The sequence below is a fragment of the Bubalus bubalis genome, chromosome 15 (assembly GCF_019923935.1).
Source record: "Bubalus bubalis isolate 160015118507 breed Murrah chromosome 15, NDDB_SH_1, whole genome shotgun sequence".
NCBI classification, from domain to species: domain Eukaryota; kingdom Metazoa; phylum Chordata; class Mammalia; order Artiodactyla; family Bovidae; genus Bubalus; species Bubalus bubalis.
The window spans coordinates 50,091,579-50,115,607 of NC_059171.1; the positions used below are offsets into that span (position 1 = coordinate 50,091,579).

General features: G+C 38.4%; 1 protein-coding gene across 2 annotated transcripts in view; it reads right to left on the reverse strand.

The window, feature by feature from the left end:
* PREX2 (phosphatidylinositol-3,4,5-trisphosphate dependent Rac exchange factor 2) overlaps nt 1-24,029 on the reverse strand; it is a 298,802-nt gene that overhangs the window by 222,414 nt on the left and 52,359 nt on the right. For both annotated transcript variants that reach the window (XM_006061194.4, XM_045162805.1), the window contains exons 2-3: nt 4,318-4,389; nt 1,011-1,133 (exon numbers count right to left, since the gene is read on the reverse strand). In XM_006061194.4, coding sequence (XP_006061256.2) covers nt 1,011-1,133; nt 4,318-4,389 — 195 coding nt within the window. The remainder of the gene's footprint in view (nt 1-1,010; nt 1,134-4,317; nt 4,390-24,029) is intronic.

Below are 24,029 nucleotides of genomic sequence, written 5' to 3' on the forward strand. Positions count from 1 at the left end.
TTAGAGTTGTACCCAAGGAAAGTGTCATCTCCCTATACTCAAGGAGTCTCTCTCTTTCATAGAATTATTTTTACGGAATATTTTCTGATACTTAAAATAACATGTACAGAGTCTGCTCACTACATATATAGATCTAGAAACTACCCATCATTACTTTATAAAAGACTAACTAGAAATAAAAAAAATAAATGAAAATGGATTTCAATGACAAAATTTTTAAACAGAACACTAATCGTATAGCATTTTGATATATAGATGGATTTCAACGGGTATTCTGAAAATTAGCAACAGGAGAATGATAGAAATAGAAGCACTACTTTTCTTTTGTCCGTATGAATGCCCTTTAGTTCTGAAAACAATTTTCACTATACAGGTGGCTTCTTACCTTGCAAATCGACTGCATAAATAATTTCAGCTATCATGTGTAAAGAAATGCAAACAATCATACAAGCATGACATACAATTTGAAACAACTGAGTCCTGACTGGCTTGTTCTTCTTCTGCACTGCTCCGTACAAGCCTCTGAGAAAAATTCAGATGCAAGCGTGTGTGTACCTTGAGGGACCAGGTCTGTTCATCTCCAGGTTTGTCAGAAGTCAATGAACAAGAGAACATTTTGACTAACACAAGGCTCATCACACCATTATAAGAGTGAGGATTTTCTGCCTCAAAAGAGAAATGCTCCATGTTTGAGAGTAACATAAAAATCCATTCATTATGGACAGCCTGAATATTCATTAGAATTCAAAGCTACAGCGGATGCGAAAAACTAACTCGTTGGGAAAAAAGAAAAGCCTGTTTATTCTGCACTGAATAAAATGGATGATGAGAGGCCCCCTCCCCTTTTCTGGCTCTAAGTGGAAGATTTCACTGGCCTTAAAAGACCCCAAACTTTTTTTTTGGTGTCAGATTTTACTTCTAACGCTGAATTCCCACATACTACTTTGCCAAAAGGGAAACCTTAAATGCTAGGGGGAAAAGCTTTTAAAATAAACAGAAATTGATCCTACAAACTGAAGAAAGCAGGTTCCCACTTCTTGCTGAGCGTTAGGTTCTGGATGTAAGCACTCTTCCACGACCTTTAAGAATTCTTTATGTACTGCAAGGATATCCTCAATGTTTGAGAACAGCATCTGTAAATAAATGTGTAAATGCAATAGTGAGGCAAGTTGGAAAAAAAATTCTATGGGAACATAGTATTTTCTCTCCACGTTGAGAACACTGGTGGAGAGCTGCCCTTTCCCACCCACCCGGCTGGCAGAGCACCCATTCTGTCTGGAGGTCCGCTCCCCTCCCACACAATTCTGGGAACCACCGAAAACCTGATCCAGGTTCTCAGGACAACCCGAAGTGACTGAATCCAAGCATGACAGTCCCATTCCACAAATGACAGTGGGCGGCAGGTAGAAAACCAGACTTGCTGGCTTTAGAGGAAGCACTTCTCTGCCCGCAGAAGTTACTGCTACGAGAGCCAAAGTATTGTCATGTTCCTGTGAGTAACAGCAATCTTTTGCTTGCAACCAAAAGCACCCAAACTATTAATAAAATACTCCATGGTAAGGAGAACAGAAAAGTGATTACTCAATTCAATGGGAAATAGAAATGCCTATAAAATTCATGGGGACTTTTTATTTTCAGTAAAATAACAGGGCAAGTTAGGATCCAAAATAAATATCAATGAAAACATGTACAGTTTAAATGAGTAGTAACAACTATAGCAGGATTCTCATTTACTATCTCCCCCCCCACCCCCGCTTTTTCCCCAAAACTCTTCACAATTTTCCTTCCCTATGGTTTAAAAGGAAATGCTCATACATTTGTGAGCTGAACGTATTGTGCGGACATTTTCTGCACCAATGGACCATCCAAATCATTTGTTCCTCAGGAGTCAGAGCCTGGAAGTCACAATGGCCCACATCCTGCCTTCCAGGCCCCTCCAGTAATCCTCTCACACACGGTTCAGCTCCCTCCCACTCAGAGACTGGAAAGTTTTTGGACTTGAGGTTATTTTTCTTCTTCCTTTCAAACACTTCCAAGGTCCTGGCAAAAAAAAAAAAAAAGTCCCATCTTCTACACCATCCTCATAACCCTCCATTTCTCTTCCCAAATCCTATTTTCTTGTTTTCTCGCTGTCATCCACACAGGTGCCTGGCACAGAACTTACTCTGTGGCATTACACTGATACTTCCCTGGCATTCCTCTCCTTGCTATTCTTTGGAACTCTGAAATCAAATGGATATATCTTTCCTTTTCTCCTTTGCTTTTAGCTTCTCTTCTTTCCTCAGCTATTTGTAAGGCCTCTGCAGACAATCATTTTGCCTTTTTGCATTTCTTTTTCTTGGGGATGGCCTTGAACACTGCCTCCTGTACACTGTCATGAACCTCCGTCCATAGTTCTTCAGGCAGTCTGTCTTCAGATCTAATCCCTTGAATCTGTTTGTCAATTCCACTGTATAATCGTTAGGGATTTGATTTAGGTCATACCTGAAAGGTCTAGTGGTTATCCCTATTTTCTTCAATTTAAGTCTGAATTTGGCAATAAGGAGTTCATGATCTGAGCGACAGTCAGCTTCCAGTCTTGTTTTTGCTGATTGTATAGAGCTTCTTAATCTTTGGCTGCAAAGAATATAATTAATCTGATTTCGGTGTTGACCATCCGGTAATGTCCATGTGTAGAGTCTTCTCTTATGTAGTTGGAAGAAGGTGTTTGCTATGAACAGTAAGTTCTCTTGGCAAAACTCTATTAGCCTTTGCCCTGCTTTATTTTGTACGACAAAGCCAAATTTGCCTTTTACTGTAGGTATCTTGACTTCCTACTTTTGTATTCCAGTCCCCTATGATGAAGAAGACATCTTTTCTGGGTGTTAGTGCTAGAAGGTCTTGTAGGTCTTCATAGAACTGTTCAACTTCAGCTTCTTCAGCATTACTGGTCGAGGATTACTGTGATACCGAATGGTTTGCCTTGGAAACGAACAGAGACCATTCTGTCATTTTTGAGACTATATCCAAATACTGCATTTTGGACTCTTTTGTTGACTATGAGGGCTACTCCATTTCTTCTAAGGGATTCTTGCCCACAGTAGTAGATATAATGGTCATTTGAGTTAAATTCACCCATTCCAGTCCATTTTAGTTCACTGATTCCTAAAATGTCGATGTTCACTCTTGCCATCTCCTGTTTGACCACTTCTAATTTACCTTGTTTCATGGACCTAATATTCCAGGTTCCTAAGCAATACTGCTCTTTACAGCATCGAATTTTATTTCCATTACCAGTCACTTACACAACTGAGTGTTGTTTTTGCTTTGGCTCCATCTCTTCATTCTTTCTGGAGTTATTTCTTCACTGTTCCCAATATGTAGCATATTGGGCACCTAACAACCTGGGGAGTTCATCTTTCAGTGTCTTATCTTTTTGCCTTTTCATACTGTTCATGGGGTTCTCAAGGCAAGAATACTGAAGTGGTTTGCATTCCCTTCTTCAGTGGACCACGTTTTGTCAGAACTCTCCACCATAACCTGTCCATGTGGGGTGGCCCTACGCAGCATGGCTCATAGTTTCATTGAGACAATACTTTGCCAGCAAAGGTCCATCTGGTCAAAGCTATGGTTTTTCCAGTAGTCATGTATGGATGTGAGAGTTGGACCATAAAAAAGTTGAGCACCAAAGAATTGATGCTTTTGAAGTGTGGTTGTTGGAGAAGACTCTTGAAAGTCCCTTGGACTGCAAGGAGATCCAACCAGTCCATCCTAAAAGAAATCAGTCCTGAATATTCATTGGAAGGACTGATGCTGAAGCTGAAACTGCAATACTTTGGTCACCTGATGCAAAGAACTGACTCATTAGAAAAGACCCTGATGCGGGGAGAGATTGAAGGCAGGAGGAGAAGGGGACAACAGAGGATGAGATGGTTGGATGGCTTCACTGACTCGATGGACATGAGTTTGAGCAAGCTCCAGGAGTTGGTGATGGACAGGGAAGCCTGGCGTGCTGCAGTCCATGGGGTGGCAAAGAGTCAGACACGGCTGAGCGACTGAACTGAACTCCCTGGCATTCCAGTGGTTAACTCTTTGCCTTCCAGTGCAGGGGGTGAGGGTTCGATTCCTGGTCAGGGAGCTAAGATCTCACATGCTTAGTGGCCAAAAAAACAAAACATAAACCAGAAACAATATTGTAACAAATTCAATAAAGACTTAAAAAAACAACTTATACTGGAACTGGAGAGAAGTGGACAAGCCCTGAGGTAACACCCCACAGGTGACATTTTATCTGAGGGGACCGTGTACTGGGGTCAAGGGCCAGCTGCACCTCCTCACCTTCACGGTTTCTTCTGTTACATTTTTGTCAAGCTTCGATGCTGCGCACTGGTTCATCCGGTGCAAGAACGCCTGCAGGAAATAGGAAAAGATATTATGAAGACAACATGGGGTTCATCAAGTTACTGAGTGTTGATCCAAATCAATTATTTTTTTATAAGAATCCAGTAACTATCAAGTGTAATAGTTTTGTTGTATCAATAAAAGACAGAAACCTTGTGCATTGTTTGTTTCTCCTACCTGGGGATTATATTTCCTTTACAGTTTGGGACAGGGCCAAAAGTGATCATGTGGATATGAATTAAATGTATTTACCAAGATCTCAAAGTTCTGCAGTAAGATACTTAGAGTCAAATGTTGCCTAAACATCTAAGTCTTGTGAAGCACAAAGGACCAAAATTTAGCCAAAAGGGGACTTCTAATAAAAACAAAAGGGCCAGAAATTCTAAAGGGATCCCTTTACAAGTGAGAGAGATTGTGGGAGTGAGGAAGGAAGGGAGAAAGAAAAAGAGACTTTCAAGAAGACAAGGAAGAATTTCCCATCCTCTCCTGCCTGCCTTGAGTTTTTGTATTTCTGGGATCAGGTTCAGAGCTCTCTAAAGCCCTATGGTAGGCAAATAAGTTCATTAGTATTTCAAAGATCTAGACTCTTCCTGGTGGTCATTAAGCCCGTGATGAAATAAGCTATTATTTTTACAAAGAAAAAAAAAAGAGTTATTTATACTGGGCCTTACAAATGTTTAGAAGGAAAAAAATGATTTTCCATCCAGCAAATCTGGTCTGGGTCCTCAAAACAAGGTCCATTAACTACTTAAAGACCAGGCGAGATCATTCCTTCCTTTATCTGTCCTAAGAGCTCCAGCCACTACCAGCGAAGTCAGGGCACACAGAAGCTGGAAGGAATCTGGAGATACTCCACCAAACAAATGAAAATTAATGTAAGAATGTCTGTAGCATGCAAGGCTCCTCTGTCTATGGAATTTTCCAGGCAAGAATACCGGAGTGGATTACCATTCCCTTCTCCAGGGGATCTTTCCAACCCAGGGATCAAACCCAAGTCTCCCGCATTGAGAGGAATCCCATATTTACAAAGATTTAAAAGATTAACAAAACAAAGGATTGTTCATAATATTCCAAAATCATCACCCTCAAGACATTGCTAATAACAATACAAAATGACATAACACTTCTGAGGACAACTTAGTATAAATCTCAGATTTCTAAGTGGGCGTTTCCTTTAACCCAGCAATTCTATCTCTTGGAATTTATCCTAAGAAAATTTTCAGACAAGGGGTTTCAATGTATTGATTATAGAAGCAAAAACAGGGGAAACAACTTAAAAGCTCATCATTAAGGGGATCGTTTAATATATTATGGTACATGCAAACTACAGAATACTGGGAAAAAGTGTAATCAGAAATGGAATGAGATGAAAAGTATATATACATATGTCTGTCTTAAAAAGATGTCTGTAAACTATTGTTTGGTGGAAGTATGACTAAGCATACTGGATGCACACATACATACACACTTTTACATATATATGCATATGTGTATATATACACACATATATGTGTACACATGTATAATGTCAGAGTGCATTCATACTAAGAAAAATATGTGGCACACACTAAAATGCAAATAGTGATTACTTCCAGGTGGTAGGAAAGTGACCTTTGTACACTTTCTTATTTTCAGAATATCTGGCTGTGTGCATGTTAAACTTTTGTAGAACTTGTGTAAAGAGAAAAACAAAACCATCTAAAAGAACAAAACAACTGAACTGCAGGATCTCACTCCTAGCTTTAGCTTCAGCACCATCTTGATTCCTGATCCAGTGGGTTCACGTTTCAGATTCCATAACTTCAAAGCCACATCAGTACTAACAGCCTCATCTCAATGTAAGAATTCAGCTGAATTAAATAAAATGAATAAGAAAGTATTGGATGACACCTTAACTTTCTTATTAGAAATTTGTAATACAATCTTTTGAAATATTATCTAAAGTTAGGTATAATTGGCAATGGATAGAGATTTTCAAATTTTCTGGCTTTAATACCCATTTTAATTAGTGTTAACCTAATTTTCAATTTTCGTTTTTTTTTTTTTTAACAATACCTTTATCAAAAATGCTCCTTAGCTCTTCCCATTTAGTCATGAAACAGCATGATGCTCTGACCACCAAGTTTACATTTCATATTGACCATGTAGGAAACAGAAGCTCTCGTGCAAGCAAAACTTAAACTTCACCTCTACATTTATAAATCTTATCGTCATAAACTAAACTCAGTCACATTCTGAAACCAGCAAATTAAAGAAAGGAGTAGTGACATGAATCAAACTATGAGGCAAAAGGAAACATACAACCTAATAAAGTAAACTCTATCTTTATCTGACATTTTATCTTCTTATCCTCCGTGACAATATGGAACTTTTTGTTTAACTGCATGTGAAACAAAACCTGGAACTTCTTAGCATTTCTAACCAAGCATTTATGTTTCCCAAGAGCCTCATCTTATATAGCAGTGAAGGCAGAATTTAGATGCTTGCTTGAGAGGGCAAATTCATGAAAACTGACAGTTTCTACAAAATGTGTAAGTCTTCCTTTCTGAAGATAAATGATGTGTTTACAGCATCAAACTTTAATAACCAGAATCTATAGAGTCCTTTCAAACTTTGGTAATTGGGGTATTTCATCATTCTCCTGTCATTCAAGGCAGCATTAATATTCTAGTCACAAAAATACATGAGATTTAGTATGTTGTTTTATCTCTGTATTCATTCATTCTCAGTGATTCAGAATCTCATCGGAATTAGATCATCTTCAATCTGATACAAATATAAGGAAAATAAGGACCAGAAAATGGCTTTAATGCCAGTGGTCCTCAAACTTTTCAATGTGTATAAGACTTGAAGAGTTTCAGAATGCCTTATCTTCTCTTCAATTTGCTTCACATTGTTTTCCTCTCAACAAGTTTGGTAAAATATATTAAATGCCATACATTAGTTAAAGAAAGCTAAAGAAGTCACAAATTTGCTACCACATCATCAAAAGAAAGAAGAAAACTCATTCAGATATAATAGGGAGATGCCAGCTTCATCCCTGTCTGTCCATCTGGGCCACTACCAGCTCAAAAGTAAAGTCCATAATGAGTTTTATCTCAGAATGCATTTGCTTATCTTATCATTTCAGTGTACTAAATTATAATCTTTCTCTTTTTGTCTTTCTCCCTCTTTTCATCAGTAACGCACACACAAATCACCCTCCAAAGTCACACAGATTTTTAACAGTTCACACTTTTAATTCCAGATACCTGATGCCAATTTGAGTTTCATATCATATAAGCATTAAACCTTATTACTCCTATAAATATTCTGCATTCAGAATGATCTTAGTATTAACCTGTCACCTTGAAATTGTGGCTATTCAATATGAATAGAGATGTATAAATTTTACATATGAAGGTGAAAAGGGAAAATTTAAAGAGCAGCTGTGCTACTGCAGGGAAAACGTATTTTCATTTAATGAAAATAGGTGGAAAAAATAAGACCAAATATTTCCTTTACGTCTTTAACTTAAGAGTACAACATCAAAAGTTTTTGGAAGATAGTGTTTTGTTTTGTCTTCCTGAGAGAAAGACAAAACTCTAAATAAATGAAAAGGGCTTGGGACTTCCCTGGTGGTCCAGTGACTAAGACTCCACACTCTCCCAATGCAGGGGCACAGGTTCGATCACTGGTCAGGAAACTAGATTCTACATGCTGCAACTAAGATCCGACACAGCCAAGTAAAAATTTTTTTTTTTTTAAAGAAAAGAAAAAGGCTTGCCATTGGAGTTTGCTTTGAACTCCTGGTTGACCGTGGCACCATTTAATTGGAACAGAGAAGTCAGAAGGGGGAGTAGCTGTTGGAGTGGGAGAATCAGAGTTTGTTCTAGCCATGTTGAGTTTGAGATGCCTACTGGACACCAATGTAGAAATCTCAAGTAGGGAGTCAGCTGTACTGATCTTTTTTCTAAAGGGAGATTGAAGCTAAAGTTAAAGGGTTGATGCTACTGGCAGGAAGATGTAACTCAGGGACAGTCTTTATAACTCAAGGAAGAGAGAAGAGACAGCTGGCTCCTATTCATTGGAGAAAATATGTAGGCAGAGAAGGAAAAAGGCCCCAGAACAGAACCTTGAGAGCATTCTAACATTTACAAGTCAAGTAAAAGAAGAGAAACCAAAGAAGCCAGGAAAGCAGGAGCAAAATCAGAGGAGTGCAGTGTCACAAAAGCCAATAGAGAGAGGGTTTCAGGAAAGAAGTAGTCAATTGCTTTAACAGTGCAGAGAATTCTAAGTATGAACAGATATGTGACTTGACAACACAAGGTGGGTCACTGGTGATCTTGACCATGGCGCAACCAAAGGAATGGGTACAGGATAAATAGAGAATAAGAAAATGGAGTTGGTAGCCACAGAGATTTAAAGGTATTTAAAGTTTTGCTGAGAAAAGGAGGTGGATTTGAACCAAAGAAGCGTATATATTTTTTTAAGCTAGAAAATACTAGCTCAATTCATCCAAGTTACATTTTATGTTCCCTTAATATACTTTGGTGAACCCTTCATAAATTTTCCACTCCACTGGATCTCGTTTTTGCCTGAAGACCCACTGATTCCAATTTTGAAGTAGGACTCCTTCCTTTACCGTGGAAAAAAGTAACAGACATGCATATTGTGGTGTTAATATCTGTAAATTTAAATACATATCATGCATGTATTATAAATATTAACTACTAGCCAAAATGCTACAATATTATATTTAATTTGCATGCAAGGCATTGTTCTTGGCAGTGATTCTTAAATGGTTTAGCCTCTGGACTCCTATACATTCTTAAAAATGATGGAGAACTGTAAAGAGCTTTTATTTGTGTAACATATCTATCAATATTTAACATGTTAGAAACTAAAACTAAGAAAAATTTTATTATTTGTTATCCAGAAAATCATGTATAAATTTATTTTAAATTAACAATTATAAACCAATTATATGTTAACATATCTAACATACTTTTAAGAAAAACAGCTCTCTTTTCCTAAAAAATTTCAGTGAGAAGTATGGTACTGTTTCATAGGAATGCAAATTTCTTTAATGTCTGGCTTAATAGAAGACATCTGGATGCTCATATGCGTCAATGTGTTGTGACACGTTGTTTGGAAACATTCTATTTTTTAAATGTATTTATTTATTTTTACTTTTGGCTGGGCTGAGTCTTTGTTGCTGTGCAGGTTTTTCTCTAGTTTCCACAAGCAGGGGCTACTCTCTAGTTGCAGTGTATGGGCTTCTCTTGTTGCACAACATGGGCTCGAGGGAACTCAGGCTTCAGCAATTGCATAATGTGGGCTCAGAAGTTTCAGATCCCAGGCTCTAGGAATTAGGCTCAATAGTTGTGGCACACAGGCTTAGTAGCTCCACAACATGTGGGATCCTCCCAGATCAGGGATGGAACCCGTGTCTCCTGCATTGGTAGGTGGATTCTTTACCAGGGAATCCCTGGAAACATTTTCAATCAGAGTTGGAAAAGGAAAAACTATGTTCATTTCTAGAACATTTTCAGTGCATTGTGAATATTCTTCTTTAAAACAACATCAAAATTCAGTAAGTGATAGTTTCTTAAAGGTAGTCATGATGTGGAATATGACACCATATCAGTGAACTTCTTGTACTCTGCTTTGTTAAAACCCATTGATCTATCCCTGCAATATGAAGGGCCTTTTAACCATGCTTGCTGTTGTAGATTTTTTAACAGCAATTCACCGAGTTATGTATATTTTCCAATTAACACATTTTATTGCCTGGATCAAAAAACAAGATCCAACTATATGTTATCTAAAAGAAACCCATGATAAATATAAAAACACACATAGACTGAGAGCCAAGGGATGGTAAAATATATACCATGCTAACATTAATCAAAATAAAGTGGGAGAAGCCATATTATTTTCTGACAGAGCAGACCTCAAAAGCAAGAAGAGTTCTCAAAGATAATCAATTCTCCAAGAAGACATAACAATGCTTAACCTGTATGTATCTAACAAGAGCATCTAAATACATGAGACAAAAACTGATAGAACTGTCACGAACAATAAACGAGTCCACAGTCATTGTTGGAGACTTAATATTTAATCAGAAGTGGAAATATCTAGTAGGCAGAAAATCAGTAAGTATACAACTGAACTCAACAACATTATCAATTGGCTGGATATAAAATAACTATATCCAACAACAGCTATCACCAACCTAGACAGCATATTAAGAAGCAGAGACATTACTTTGCCAACAAAGGTCCATATAGTCAAAGCTGTGGTTTTTTTCCAGTAGTCATGTATGGATGGGAGTGTTGGACCTTATGGTCCAACTTCTTTATAGAAGGCTGAGCTGAAAAACTGATGCTTTCAAACTGTGGTGTTGGAGAAGACTCTTGAGAGTCCCTTGGACTGCAAGAAGATCCAACCATTCAATCCTAAAGGAAATCAGTCCTGAATGTTCATTGGAAGGACTGATGCTGAAGCTGAAATTCCAATACTTTGGCCATCTGATGAGAAGAGCTGACCCACTGGAAAAGACCCTGATGCTGGGAAAGACTGAAGGCAGGAGGAGAAGGGGACAACGGAGGAGGAGACAGCTGGATGGCATCACTGATTCAATGGACATAAGTTTGAGCAAACTCTGGGAGCTGGCCATGAACAGGGAAGCCTGGTGTGCTGCAGTCTATGGGGTTGCAAAGAGTTGGACATGACTGAGCAACTGATCTGAAACTGAACTGAACTCAACAACGGCAGAAAGTACATTCTTCTCAAGCTCACATGGAAAACTCGCCAAAATAGACCATATTCTGGGCAATAAAACACATTGTAACACACCTAAAAACATAGATATCATACAATATCTGACCACAATGGAACTAATTAAACTAAAAATCAATAATAGATAGTTAGAAAACCCCAAAATGCATGGATATTAAACAATACACTTCTAGATAACACATGGGTCAAGTAAGAAATCTCAGGAGACATAAAATATTTTGAAGAAAATGAAAATACAACTCACCAAAATTTCTAAGAAGCAGCAAAAGAAGAACTCAGAGGTAAGTTTATAGCATTGAAAGTATACATTAGAAAAGATTTAAATCAATAATCTAAGCTTTCACTTAGGAAAGAAGAGCAAACAATCCAAAGTCAGAAAAAGGGGGAAAAAATATAATAAAAATTAGAGAAGAAATCAGCAAAATTTAAAACATAAAATCAACACCAAAACTCAACAAAACCAAAAGCTGGTTCTTTGCAAAAGTAAATAAAGCTAATAACAAATGAAAAACAGGACACCAACAGAGATTGCATGGACATAAAAAGGATAATAAAGGAATATTATGAAAAATGTTATGACTGCAAATGATAACTTAAATGAAATGGATCAATTCCTTGACAGACATGACCTGCCAAAATTCACACAAAAAGAAATACAATTTAAATAGGACTTTATCTATAAAAGGAACTGAATCAATATTTATAAACCTTCTAAAATACAAAGCATCAGACTGAACAAGTTCACTGGTGAATTCTATCAAACAGTTAAAGGAAAAATTACATCAATTCTTCGAGTCTCTCCCAGAAGACGGAAGTAGAGGAAATACCTCCTAACTTGTTCTGTGAGGTCAGCATCCCTAATAGCAAGATCAGACAAAGATCTCACAGGAAAATGACACCAATATCACTCATAAATTAGATGCAACAATCCTAAACAAAATTTTAACAAATAAAATCCAAAGTGTATAAAAAAAACTATAAACCATTGGAAAATGGGAGTATTCCAGGTATGCAAAGTTGGTTCAACGTTGAAAATCAATTAATGTAAGCCATCAATAGTATAAGAAGAAAAATCATATAATCCTATCAATAGATGCATGAGAGGAGGCTGACAAAATCTAACAGCCATTCACAAAAATTGCTCTTGGCAAACTAAGAATAAAGGAGAATGTCCTCAACATTATAAAAAGTCTTTTAAAAGCTTCAGTTCAGTTCAGTCGATCAGTTATGTCTGACTCTCTGCAACCCCGTGGACTGCAGCACGCCAGGCCTCCCCATCTATCACCAACTCCCAGAGCTTGCTCAAACTTGTGTCCATCGAGTTGATGATGTCATCCAACCATCTGATCCTCTGTCATCCCCTTCTCCTCTCACCTTCAATCCTTCCCAGCACCAGGGTCTTTTCCTATGAGTCAGTTCTTCGCATCAGGTGGCCAAAGTATTGGAGTTTCAGCTTCAGAATCAGTCCTTTCAATGAATACTCAGGACTGATTTCCTTTAGGATGGACTGGTTGGATCTCCTTGCACTCCATGGGACTCTCAAGAGTCTTCTCCAACACCACAGTTCAAAAGCATCAAATCTTCTGTGCTGAGTTTTCTTTATAGTCCAACTCTCACATCCATACACAACTACTGGAAAAACCATAGCTTTGACTAGATGGATATTTGTTGGCAAAGTAATGTCTCTGCTTTTTAATATGCTGTCTAGGTTGGTCATAGCTTTTGTTCCAAGGAGTAAGCGTCCTTTAGTTTCATGGCTGCAATCACCATCTGCAGTGATTTGGGAGCTCAAAAAAATTAAGTCAGCCACTGTTTCCCCATCTATTTGCCATGTATGGATATGAGAGTTGGACTATAAAGAAAGCTGAGTGCAGAAGAAGTGATGCTTTTGAACTGTGGTGTTGGAGAAGACTCTTGAGAGTCCCTTGGACAGGAAGGATATCCAACCAGTTCATCCTAAAGAAGATAAGTCCTGGGTGTTCATTGGAAGGGCTGATGTTGAAGCTGAAGCTCCAAGACTTTGGCCACCTGGTGCAAAGAGCTGACTCATTTCAAAAGACCCTGATGCTGGGAAAGACTGAAGGCAGGAGAAGGGGATGACAAAGGATGAGATGGTTGGTTGGCATCATTGACTCAATGGACATGAGTTTGGGTAGGCTCTGGGAGTTGGTGTTGGATAGAGAGGCCTGGCATGCTGCAGCTCATGGGGTCGCAAAGAGTCGGACATGACTGAGTGACTGAACTGAACTGAACTGAACTGATGGGACTGGATGCCATGATCTTAGTTTTCTGAATGTTGAGTTTTAGGCAAACTTTTTCACTCTCCTCTTTCCCTTTCATCAAGAGGCTCTTTAGTTATTCTTCGCTTTCTGCCATAAGGGTGGTGTCATCTGCATATGTGAGGTTATTGATATTTCTCCTGGCAATCTTGATTCCAGCATGTGCTTAATTCAGTCTGGCATTTTGCATGATGTACTCTGCATAGAAGTTAAATAAGCAGGGTGACAATATACAGCCTTGACATACTTCTTTTCCTATTTGGAACCAGTCTGCTATTCCATGTCCAGTTCTAACTTGTTGCTTCCTGATCTGCATACAGATTTCTCAGAAGGCAGGTAAGGTGGTCTGGTATTCCCACCTCTTGAATTATTTTCCACAGTTTGTATTTAAAAACTTAGAGCCAGTATTACACATAATGGTGAGAAACTAGAAGCTTTCTCTGCTGCTGCTGCTAAGTTGCTTCAGTCGTGTCCAACTCTGTGCGACACCATAGATGGCAGGCTCCCCCATCCCTGGAATTCTCCAGGCAAGAACACTGGAGTGGGTTGCCATTTCCTTCTCCAATGCATGAAAGTGAAAAGTGAAAGGGAAGTCACTCAGTCGTGTCCGACTCTTAGCGACCCCATGGACTGCAGCCCACCAGGCTCCTCTGTCCATGGGACTTTCCAGGCAAGAGTACTGGAGTGTGGTGCCATTGCCTTCTCCGGAAGCTTTCTCTAAAAGCAAGCAAATAAAACAGAAAAGGACTCACAGATACAGAGGGGAGTGGAGTGGGGAAGAGGCAAGACAGGTGAAGAGGATTGCTAATGCTAAGTTGCTTCAGTCGTGTCTGACTCTTAAAAGGAACTAAATAATAAATAAGTCACAGGGACATAATGTACAGCATCAGTTCAGTTCAGTTCAGTTCAGTCACTCAGTCATGTCCAACTCTTTACAACCCCATGAATCGCAGCACGCCAGGCCTCCCTGTCCATCACCAACTTCCAGAGTTCACTCAGACTCACGCCCATTGAGTCAGTGATGCCATCCAGCCATCTCATCCTCTGTCGTCCCCTTCTCCTCCTGCCCCCAATCCCTCCCAGCATCAGAGTCTTTTCCAATGAGTCAACTCTTCGCATGAGGTGGCCTAAGTACTGGAGTTTCAGCTTAGCATCAGTCCTTCCAAAGAAATCCCAGGGCTGATCTCCTTCACAATGGACTGGTTGGATCTCCTTGCAGTCCATGGGACTCTCAAGAGTCTTCTCCAACACCACAGTTCAAAAGCATCAATTCTTCAGTGCTCAGCCTTCTTCACAGTCCAACTCTCACATCCATACATGACCACAGGAAAAACCATAGCCTTGACTAGACGGACCTTTGTTGGCAAAGTAATGTCTCTGCTTTTGAATATGCTATCTAGGTCGGACATAACTTTCCTTCCAAGGAGTAAGCGTCTTTGAATTTCATGGCTGCAGTCACCATCTGCAGTGATTTTGGAGCCCAAAAAAATAAAGTCTGAAACTGTTTCCCCATCTATTTCCCATGAAGTGGTGGGACCGGATGCCATGATCTTTGTTTTCTGAATGTTGAGCTTTAAGCCAACTTTTTCACTCTCCTCTTTCACTTTCATCAAGAGGCTTTTGAGTTCCTCTTCACTTTCTGCCATAAGGGTGGTGTCATCTGCATATCTGAGGTTATTGATATTTCTCCTGGCAATCTTGATTCCAGCTTGTGTTTCTTCCAGTCCAGTGTTTCTCATGATGTACTCTGCATGAGGATAATCAATTTCTTATGATAACTTTGGATGGTGTGTAATACATAAAAATTCTGAATCATTACGTTGTACACCTGAAACTAATGTAATATTTTAAGTCAACTATACCACAATAAAGGGGCTTCCCAGGTGGCTCAGTGGTAAAGAATCCTCCTACCAATTCAGGAGACAAAAGAGACTTGGGTTTAATCCCTGAGTTGGGAAGATCTCCTGGAGAAGGAAATTCAGTATTCTTGCCTGGAAAACTCCAAGGACAGAGCTGCCAGGTGGGCTACAGTCCATGGGGTCTCAAAGAGTTAGACAGGACTGTGCAGGCAGGCACTACAATAGATAGAGAAGATTAAATTTTTAAAAGAAGGAACAAGAAGCTTTCCCACTGAGATCAGGAACAACAAAGGATGTCTCCTCTTACCATTTTATGATAAAAGACTGTTACTCAACATATACAAAGAACTCTTAAAACTCGACAAAAAATGAATAGCCTGATATTTAAAATGGGCAAAAGTACTGAACAGACACCTCACCAAAGCAGATATGTAGGTGACAAATAAGGATATGAAAAGTTGATCAAATCTTATGTTATTTGGCAACTGAAAATCAAAACAAACAAGATACCTCTACACACTTATAGGAAGGACAAAATCCAAAATATTGACAACACCAAAGGCTGGTGAGAATGTGGAGCAATCAGGAATTCTCATTCAGTGCCGGTGGAAATGCAAAATGGTACAGCCACTGTGTATGCTAAGTCGCTCAATTGTGTCTGACTCTTTGCAATCCCATGGACTGTAGCCCAGCAGACTTCTCTGTCTATGGCATTCTCCAGGCAAGAACACTGGAGTGGGTTGCCATGCCCTCCTCCAGGGAATCTTCCTGACCCAAGGAGCGAACCAGCATCTCTTGAGTCTCCTGAATTGGCAGGCAGATTCTTTACCACTAGTGCCACCTGGGAAGCCCACCTAGCACTCTGCTGCTGCTGCTAAGTCGCTTCAGTCGTGTCCGACTCTGTGCGACCCCATAGACGGCAGCCCACCAGGCTCCCCCGTCACTGGGATTCTCCAGGCAAGAACACTGAAGTGGGTTGCCATTTCCTTCTCCAATGCATGAAAGTGAAAAGTGAAAGTGAAGTCGCTCAGTCGTGTCTGACTCTTTGCGATCCCATGGACTGCAGCCTACCAGGCTCCTCCATCCATGGGATTTTCCAGGCAAGAGTACTGGAGTGTGGTGCCATTGCCTTCTCCGACCTAGCACTCTACAAACCATCAAATATATATATATATATATATATATATATATATATGTTTTATATGTCACACCTGGATTTACTTAAGTGCCTAAAGAAATCACAATGGTACCTAAATAGTGTAACGTGATTCCTAGTGAAAGCTTTTTGAATGTTGTTTTCTTATAATTCAGACACAAAAGGATTTGTTGTGTCATAGATATTGAGGACCTTTTAAAACCTGCTCAATTTCCCAATCAAACAATGTTTCACTCTCTTTCAGAACAACTATGAATTCAAAGTGAACATCACCATTATCTGAGAGCCTAAGGAAAGTCAATTTTTCATCATACTATCTAGATCTTTTAAACTGCTTTGGCTGAAACTTTCCCAGGATTTAAGTATAATTATAACATTATTTGGTGTCTTCTATTTGCCTTCAGCACCCCAAAAGGCAGCATGATTAACTGTGATCCTCGGGAGTTTTTGAGGAAGAATTTATCTTTGTCAGCAGGTAATCAGTGCACTAACTACACACAAGACACGTGATTTTTAAAGATGTTTAATAGCTAAGTGGCTGGAAAGTCAAAGGACAACAGATGAAAAAGAAATGAGAACTATTCTCAACACAATTACAATCATGTATAAAATTATTTAAAAGTGAAAATTTTGGAAATTTGTTGAGGCAGTTAGAGTAAAAACTAAAATACAATCTTTTCTCAAGGGTCTTTTAAGTTACTGTTTCACTTTTTCTTATCTTTTGTTGGATTTTGATTCCAACCATCTCATTTCACAGCTCAGCCTGTAAAAGTAGGTATACTGAAGGTATCTTTCTTGAATATTTAACTTCCACTGACCTAAGAAAAGGAGTTGGTCTACTGCAAAGGTTGAGAGCAACAGAGAGATTTTCTTACAGTGGAGGTATTTTAAACACAGCACAGAGTGACTAAAACATTGATTCAACTGATAACATAAAAAAAAAAAATAAGAGCATTCACATAAAAGTAACTACAGTCTCTCTTCAAACACAAAGGAAAAATCAACAAAGGGTTCACATTCCTAAATGGTTGCAATGGGCTGGAACAAAAGCAGCCGCAAGTTTTCATTTGCTTCAGTCACCGCTACTCTTTCTATCCCTGCTGTGTGTGCTGAGTCCCTTCAGTCCTCTCAGACTCTTTGTGACCCCACGGACTGTAGCCCACCAGGTTCCTCTGAAAATGCGACTCTCCAGGCAAGAATACTGTAGTGAGTCTCCATGCCCTCCTCCAGGGGATCTTTCTGACCCAGGGTTTGAACTCATAGCTCTTACAACTCCTGCATTGGCAGGCGGGTTCTTTACCACTAGTACCCCTGGGAAGCCCAATGTTGTTACCATTTTTACACAAAAATCCATTTCACTCACGTCTGTGACTTAGAAATCTCCATAACCATTTCAGTTTCCAGTCCATGATCTTGAGGCTTTGCCACAGCCCTTTTGGATCTGATATATTTTTTTGTTTTTTAGCAGAATAAATGTCTGCACATTTACTTCAAAAAATATCACACAATATTAGTATCTTTGCCATAAGATCCACACAAAATCATACATGACTTTTTAGTAGCTCATAATTAAAGTTTGTTGTTGTTGTATGTTTCCAGAAAATCTATAATTAGATATTCATAATATGCTTACTCATGCACTTGAATTTTTAATTTTTAAATTAAGGAAATTCAATAAATATTTTTGATTGGTTACATTTAACTTCTTTTTTAAATTTTATTTTTTAATTAATTTATTTTAATTGGAGAATAATTACTTTTAAATATTGTGGCGATTTTTGCCATACATCATCATGAATCGGCCTCAGGTAAACATGTGTCCCTCCCCCATCCTGAACCCCCTTCCCTCCTCCCTCCCCACCCCCTTCCTCTTCACTGTCACAGAGCACGGCTTTGGCGCCCTGCTTCATGCATGGAACTTGCACCGGTCATCTATTTTACATATGGTAATGTACATGTTTCAATGCTATTCTCTCAAACCACCCCACCCTCACCTTCTCCCGCTGATAAATTTTTTAATACTCATCATTTCAGAGTTCTAAGTTTTAAAGTATTTGACTGAAAATGAACTCCCAAGATAAGAGAGCTCTAAAAGCCTTAAATAAAAAAACTGAGAAAACTGGTGCCGATTTACTTAACAGAGTTTTCCAACAAATTCACAATCAAGTTAGACGCTAATTCTCTGAAGTGATAGTTTCTATGACTCTGCAAATCATGTCTACAGTTGGTTTTCTCTAAGACTAAAAATAACTCTAATTCCTTTATTTTAAACTATTAATTTTTTTTTTAAATACAGTGACCTTTTCTTGGCAATAAATGCTTCTTGGCTTAGACACTCTCAGTACCACTTATTCATCATGATCTTGTGTTCCCTGTATTGTTTGGGGTGATTGATGTCTCCGGAATAGTCAGGGATATACCACATTTTAAGGAGAAATCAGCTAAATAAAGTAAATAAGATTAAGAAACACCCAATGCTTTCTAGGTGGCTCAGTGGTAAAGATCCCTGGGTGGGGAAGATCCCCAAGAGAAGGAAATGGCAACCCACTCCAGTATTCTTATCTGGGAAATCCATGGACAGAGGAGGCTGGTAGGCTCTAGTACATGGGGTTACAAAAGAGGGGGGACTTGACTTAGCAACTAAACAACAGTAACAACATTTATAGCCAGCTGCTTTGAACCCCTGCAAAATTTACCCTCATATCCCACCCCCACACACCTACAAACAGCTACCCATACACCTATACAGATGTCTCCCAGGGGTAGAATTCAGCCCTAAGGTTAGCATTTATGAAGCCAAAGACTCCAAGTCTCAGTTTCTAAGTCTCACTCAAAAAATCAGATTAATAATAACAATATCTATCTTCCAGGGAGATGAGAATTCACAGGTCATTTTCGCAGGCACTTGGCACTGTGCTAGTGCATAATTAGGACAAAATAATTGTTAGCCAGCATTTCTGCTATGAACGCTACAACAGCCACAGTTCTCTTACTTTTACCATGTTTTTGCTTTCAGTTTGTTTTTTATTGAAGTATAATTGACTTGGGCTTCCCTGGTGGCGCCAGTGGTAAAGACCACCTGCCAATGCAGGAGACATAAGACACATGGGTTCAATCCCTGGGTCGGGAAGATCCCCTGGAGGAGGGTATGGAAACCCACTCCCATGGACATGGAGAATCCCATGGACAAAGTAGCCTGGGCAGGGTATTGTCTATGGTGTCGCAAAGAGCCAGACAGGATTTAAGCTATTGAACATGCATGCATAATTGATTTACAATTATTCAGGTATATAGCAAAGTGATTCAGTTATACATACACATCTATTAGGTTCATATTTCAGATTCTTTTCCACTAGAGGTTATTACAAGACACTGAATATAGTTCCTTGTGCTATGCAGTAGGTCCTTGTTGTTTATCTATTTTACTTGTAGCAATATGTGCCTGTTAATCCCAAATTCCTAATTTACCCCTCCTACCCCTTCCCCTTTTGGTAACCATAAGCTTATTTTCTATGTCTATTTCTGTTTTGTAGAATAATTTCATTTGTATTGTTCTTCTACTAGTGTTTTAAGTAATACCAGAGAGAACAGAACTAGAGGATAATGCCTCTTGGCTCCTCTATTAACAGTGAACCAATCCAACTAACGTTAACTTTGGAAGAATTCCTTGACTCTAAAATAAATAACTCAGGACACTTGTCAGGGGAATTTTATATATATACACACATATACACATACACACATGGGAATTATATATTTAAATATATATATATACACATACACACATGGGAATTATATATATATATATATACACATATACATATACACACACATATTCCATACTGTCAAATTATACTGGATCTTTTCTACTCAGGTTAGCCCTCAAATGTGGTTCATGTCAATCTCTCTATTCACATTTTCCAAACATTCCAGAAATGTAAAGATTAACAAACAGTAGAAGGTAGAAAAAAATTAATTCAAGATTAAGGGGGATTCAGGATGGGGAACACATGAACCCCCCTGTGGTGGATTCATGTCAATGTATGGCAAAACCAATACAATATTGTAAAGTAATTAGCCTCCAATTAAAATAAATAAATTTATATTAAAAAAAAAGGTTAAACTATAAGGTGTTAATATAGACTACAGCTGATCCCCATAATCCTTGAGAGGACTTAGAACATGGTGTTCATAAAAATTGAACAATGTATGAAAGCAAGTCTAGACCACAGCTTTGACTTCCAGGAGCTGCTACTCAATCTGGGTGCAGACAAGAATCACAAAGACTGAAGAAGTAAGGTGTCAGGCAATCTGAAAATACCTTCAGAAAAATCAGGTATACAACAAGGTCCTATTGTATAGCACAGGGAACTCAATGTTATGTGGCAGCCTGTACAGGAGTGAAGTTTAGGGGAGAATGGATACATGCATATGTATGGCTGAGTACCTTTTCTGTCCACCTGAAATTATAGCAACATTGTTAATCGGCTATACTCTGATATAAAATTTAAAAGAGAGAAAAGTCAGATATAGAAAAGAAGATTAATATTCTTGACATTGCCTAAGCTCTTCTAGATGTGATTTACCCTTTATAGCACCAAGAGAAGTATTAAACAAAGATAAAGATAATATATTAGGCTAGGTTACAAAATATAAATTAAAATCTATTCCTTCATAATTCATAAGTCATAAATGGGCTTCCCTGGTAGCTCAGCTGGTAAAGAATCCGCCTGCAATGCAAAGGACCCTGGTTCGATTCCTGGGTCAGGGAGTTCCACTGGAGAAGGAATAGGCTACCCACTCCAGTATTCCTGGGCTTTCCTGGTGGCTCAGTTGGTAAAGAATCCACCTGCAATAACCTGGGTTCAATCCCTGGGTTGGGAAGATCCCCTGGATAAGGGAAAGACTACTCCAGTATTCTGGCCTGAAGAATTTGATGGATTATATAATGCATGGGATCTCAAAGAGTCGGACACGACTGAGCAATTTTCACTTCACTTCACTTCAATATTTGTGAGAGAGCTTAAAGTCAGATGAAAATAATGAGCCTTTCAATACATACAGATTTATAACAAAATACAGACATTTCAAGTATCCAGTAATTTGAGGTTGCATTTCAGGTAAAAGCGTGCTTCATGGTGTCAGCTGGTGATCGACACGGGACAAAACCGATTTCTAAAAGGCACATGAGCATACTTGTGAAACTTCTCCTTAAGAAGATGTCTGCTAAAATGCCTTTTTTTATTATTAAACAAATATTTATTCATAGATGCCAGTAGACTATTGTGGCTCCAATACAATACTTCACAATGTGCTGCTCAGGAATTTACATCGGTATCAGATAACTCAAAAAACACAACACAATAAAAGCAAAGGCTAAGCGGGAAGTACAAAGCGCATTATATAGATAATATTCTCAAGCACACATTTTTCTTTGGCACAGGAAACTGGTCATTTCCCGAATTTAAAATGCAGAACACTATTCCTGTTTAAGTCGTTAATAGAGAATTCAATTCCCATGAAAAGGAAATGTAAGCAGTGGGGGGAGGAAATGTACTTAATGCTGGAAAACAACCCAGAGAAATGAATGAGGTTCCCAACCTGAAGCTCTGTCGCTGCCTGGTGCCCATCCCCCTCTTTTTTCTCACACTTGGATCCAGTTTACTGTGCAACCCCATGAGGCACACACAAAATTTTTTTTTAATTCTCTTCATGATAAATATTTGCTTCAAAGAATATTTTTGTTGAGAAATTTGTATATCTACTTTACCTTTTCTTTAAGACTGACTCCTAAAATTGCCTGCTTTTATCCTGAAAACACATCTGACTTTTCTTCCTATCACACTCCTCAGGTACCATTTCCCCTTCTCTCCTTTTCTTTTGCCCCAATATTCACAGAGAATTCACTACTCTGTGGTTTTGTTTCCTTTCCTTTTTACCCTTTACTTCAACTCTATTCCTAAGAGGAATTAATGTATAGCAATGAAAATGGTTAGTGTCGGGCTAATATAGATAAATAGAACAGAACAGAATAGTATCTACAAAACACCACAAGTAGGAGGAAATTCCATGTTTAAAGTACAGATGGTACTTTAAATCAATGGAGAAAAAATGCACACATGGGGGGACAATGCACAGTCCGGTTTATAGACTTTGCCAAAATATAAGAGAAAATAAGAGCTTGAATTCTGGAGTCAGTCTGCCTGGGTTCAAATCCCAACTCTGTTAATGACTAGATGCATGACATCTCACGAGTACCTTTACCCTCCTGAGGCTGCCTTCATATTTGTAAAAAGAGGGTAAATGGCATCTACTCTTCCAGACTTGTTGTGAATATCAAATAAATTAATATATGTAGAGCAACTGGCACATCAATGACCAATACATAACTGTTTGCCATTATTACTATTTTTCTATTTTGTCTTCTATCACCAAATACATTTTCTAGATGCTATTAATATTTTTTCTTCTTTTTGTTTGTTTTAAATTTATTTATTTTTAATTGCAGGATAATTGCTTTACAGTATTGTGCTGGTTTCTGTCAAACATCAACATGAATCAGCCATAGTATTAATATTTTCTTAATAACAGCTTACTTAATCTCTGAAGATCTTTAGGAAGAAGCATTTTTAATCAATGCATTAATAAGAGAAATAGGTATTGTATATATATAAATATGTAAAATATTTTAAAATAATTTTTAAGCCATTCATAATTTTTATTCATAATTTTCTTTATAAAAATTATATTAATCTGCAAGAAGGCAAACTTTTGAAAGCATTTACTTAAAACATTCAAGAAACAGGAGTAAAATAAACTCAACTGTAAAATCTGGGGTAACATTTATTATCAATAATCCCATTATATTTCAAAAACTAAGAAGAAAACAAAACGTGAAATATCATAAATACCCCTACATACTTAATGAGGAAAATGGGAACAGAAAAATATTATCATAAGTTCATTTCCATAGTTATTGGTTTACAGCTCTGGCAACAACTGAATATTCATGAGGCAAGTAGGGTGGAGGTAAAGAAAACTTTACTCCCAAGAAAAAAAGAAGACTGTGATAACTAAAAAAATTTTTAGGCATCTTTCTCTGATCTGGGACATATAAAACAACAAAGAAAAGATAATGTCTGTTCAAACTTTATCTTTGAGTTTTGTTGCTGCTGTTGCGGCTTAGTTGCTAAGTCCTGTCCAACTCTTTGCCACCGCATGGACTGTAGCCTGACAGGTGCCTCTGTCCATGGAATCTTCCAGGCAAGAATACTGGAGTGGGTTGCCATTTCCTTCTCCAGGGAATCTTCCTGACTGAGGGATCAAACGGACATCTCTTGCGTCTCCTGCTTGGCAGGTGGATTCTTTACCACTGAGAGTTTTGTTATATACCCACAAAGATGCAGCAAATTAGCTCAACTACTGCAAAATGATAAATATCTGCTAATATCAATAGTTTCTCTGTTTCAGATGACTTAAATCATCGTAGGTCCTCAAGAAGTAGCCTTTTGACAATGGAAATGAAACTATTCCAAAGCAGGGTGTGGATAACTAACATGGTTTAGAGCAATC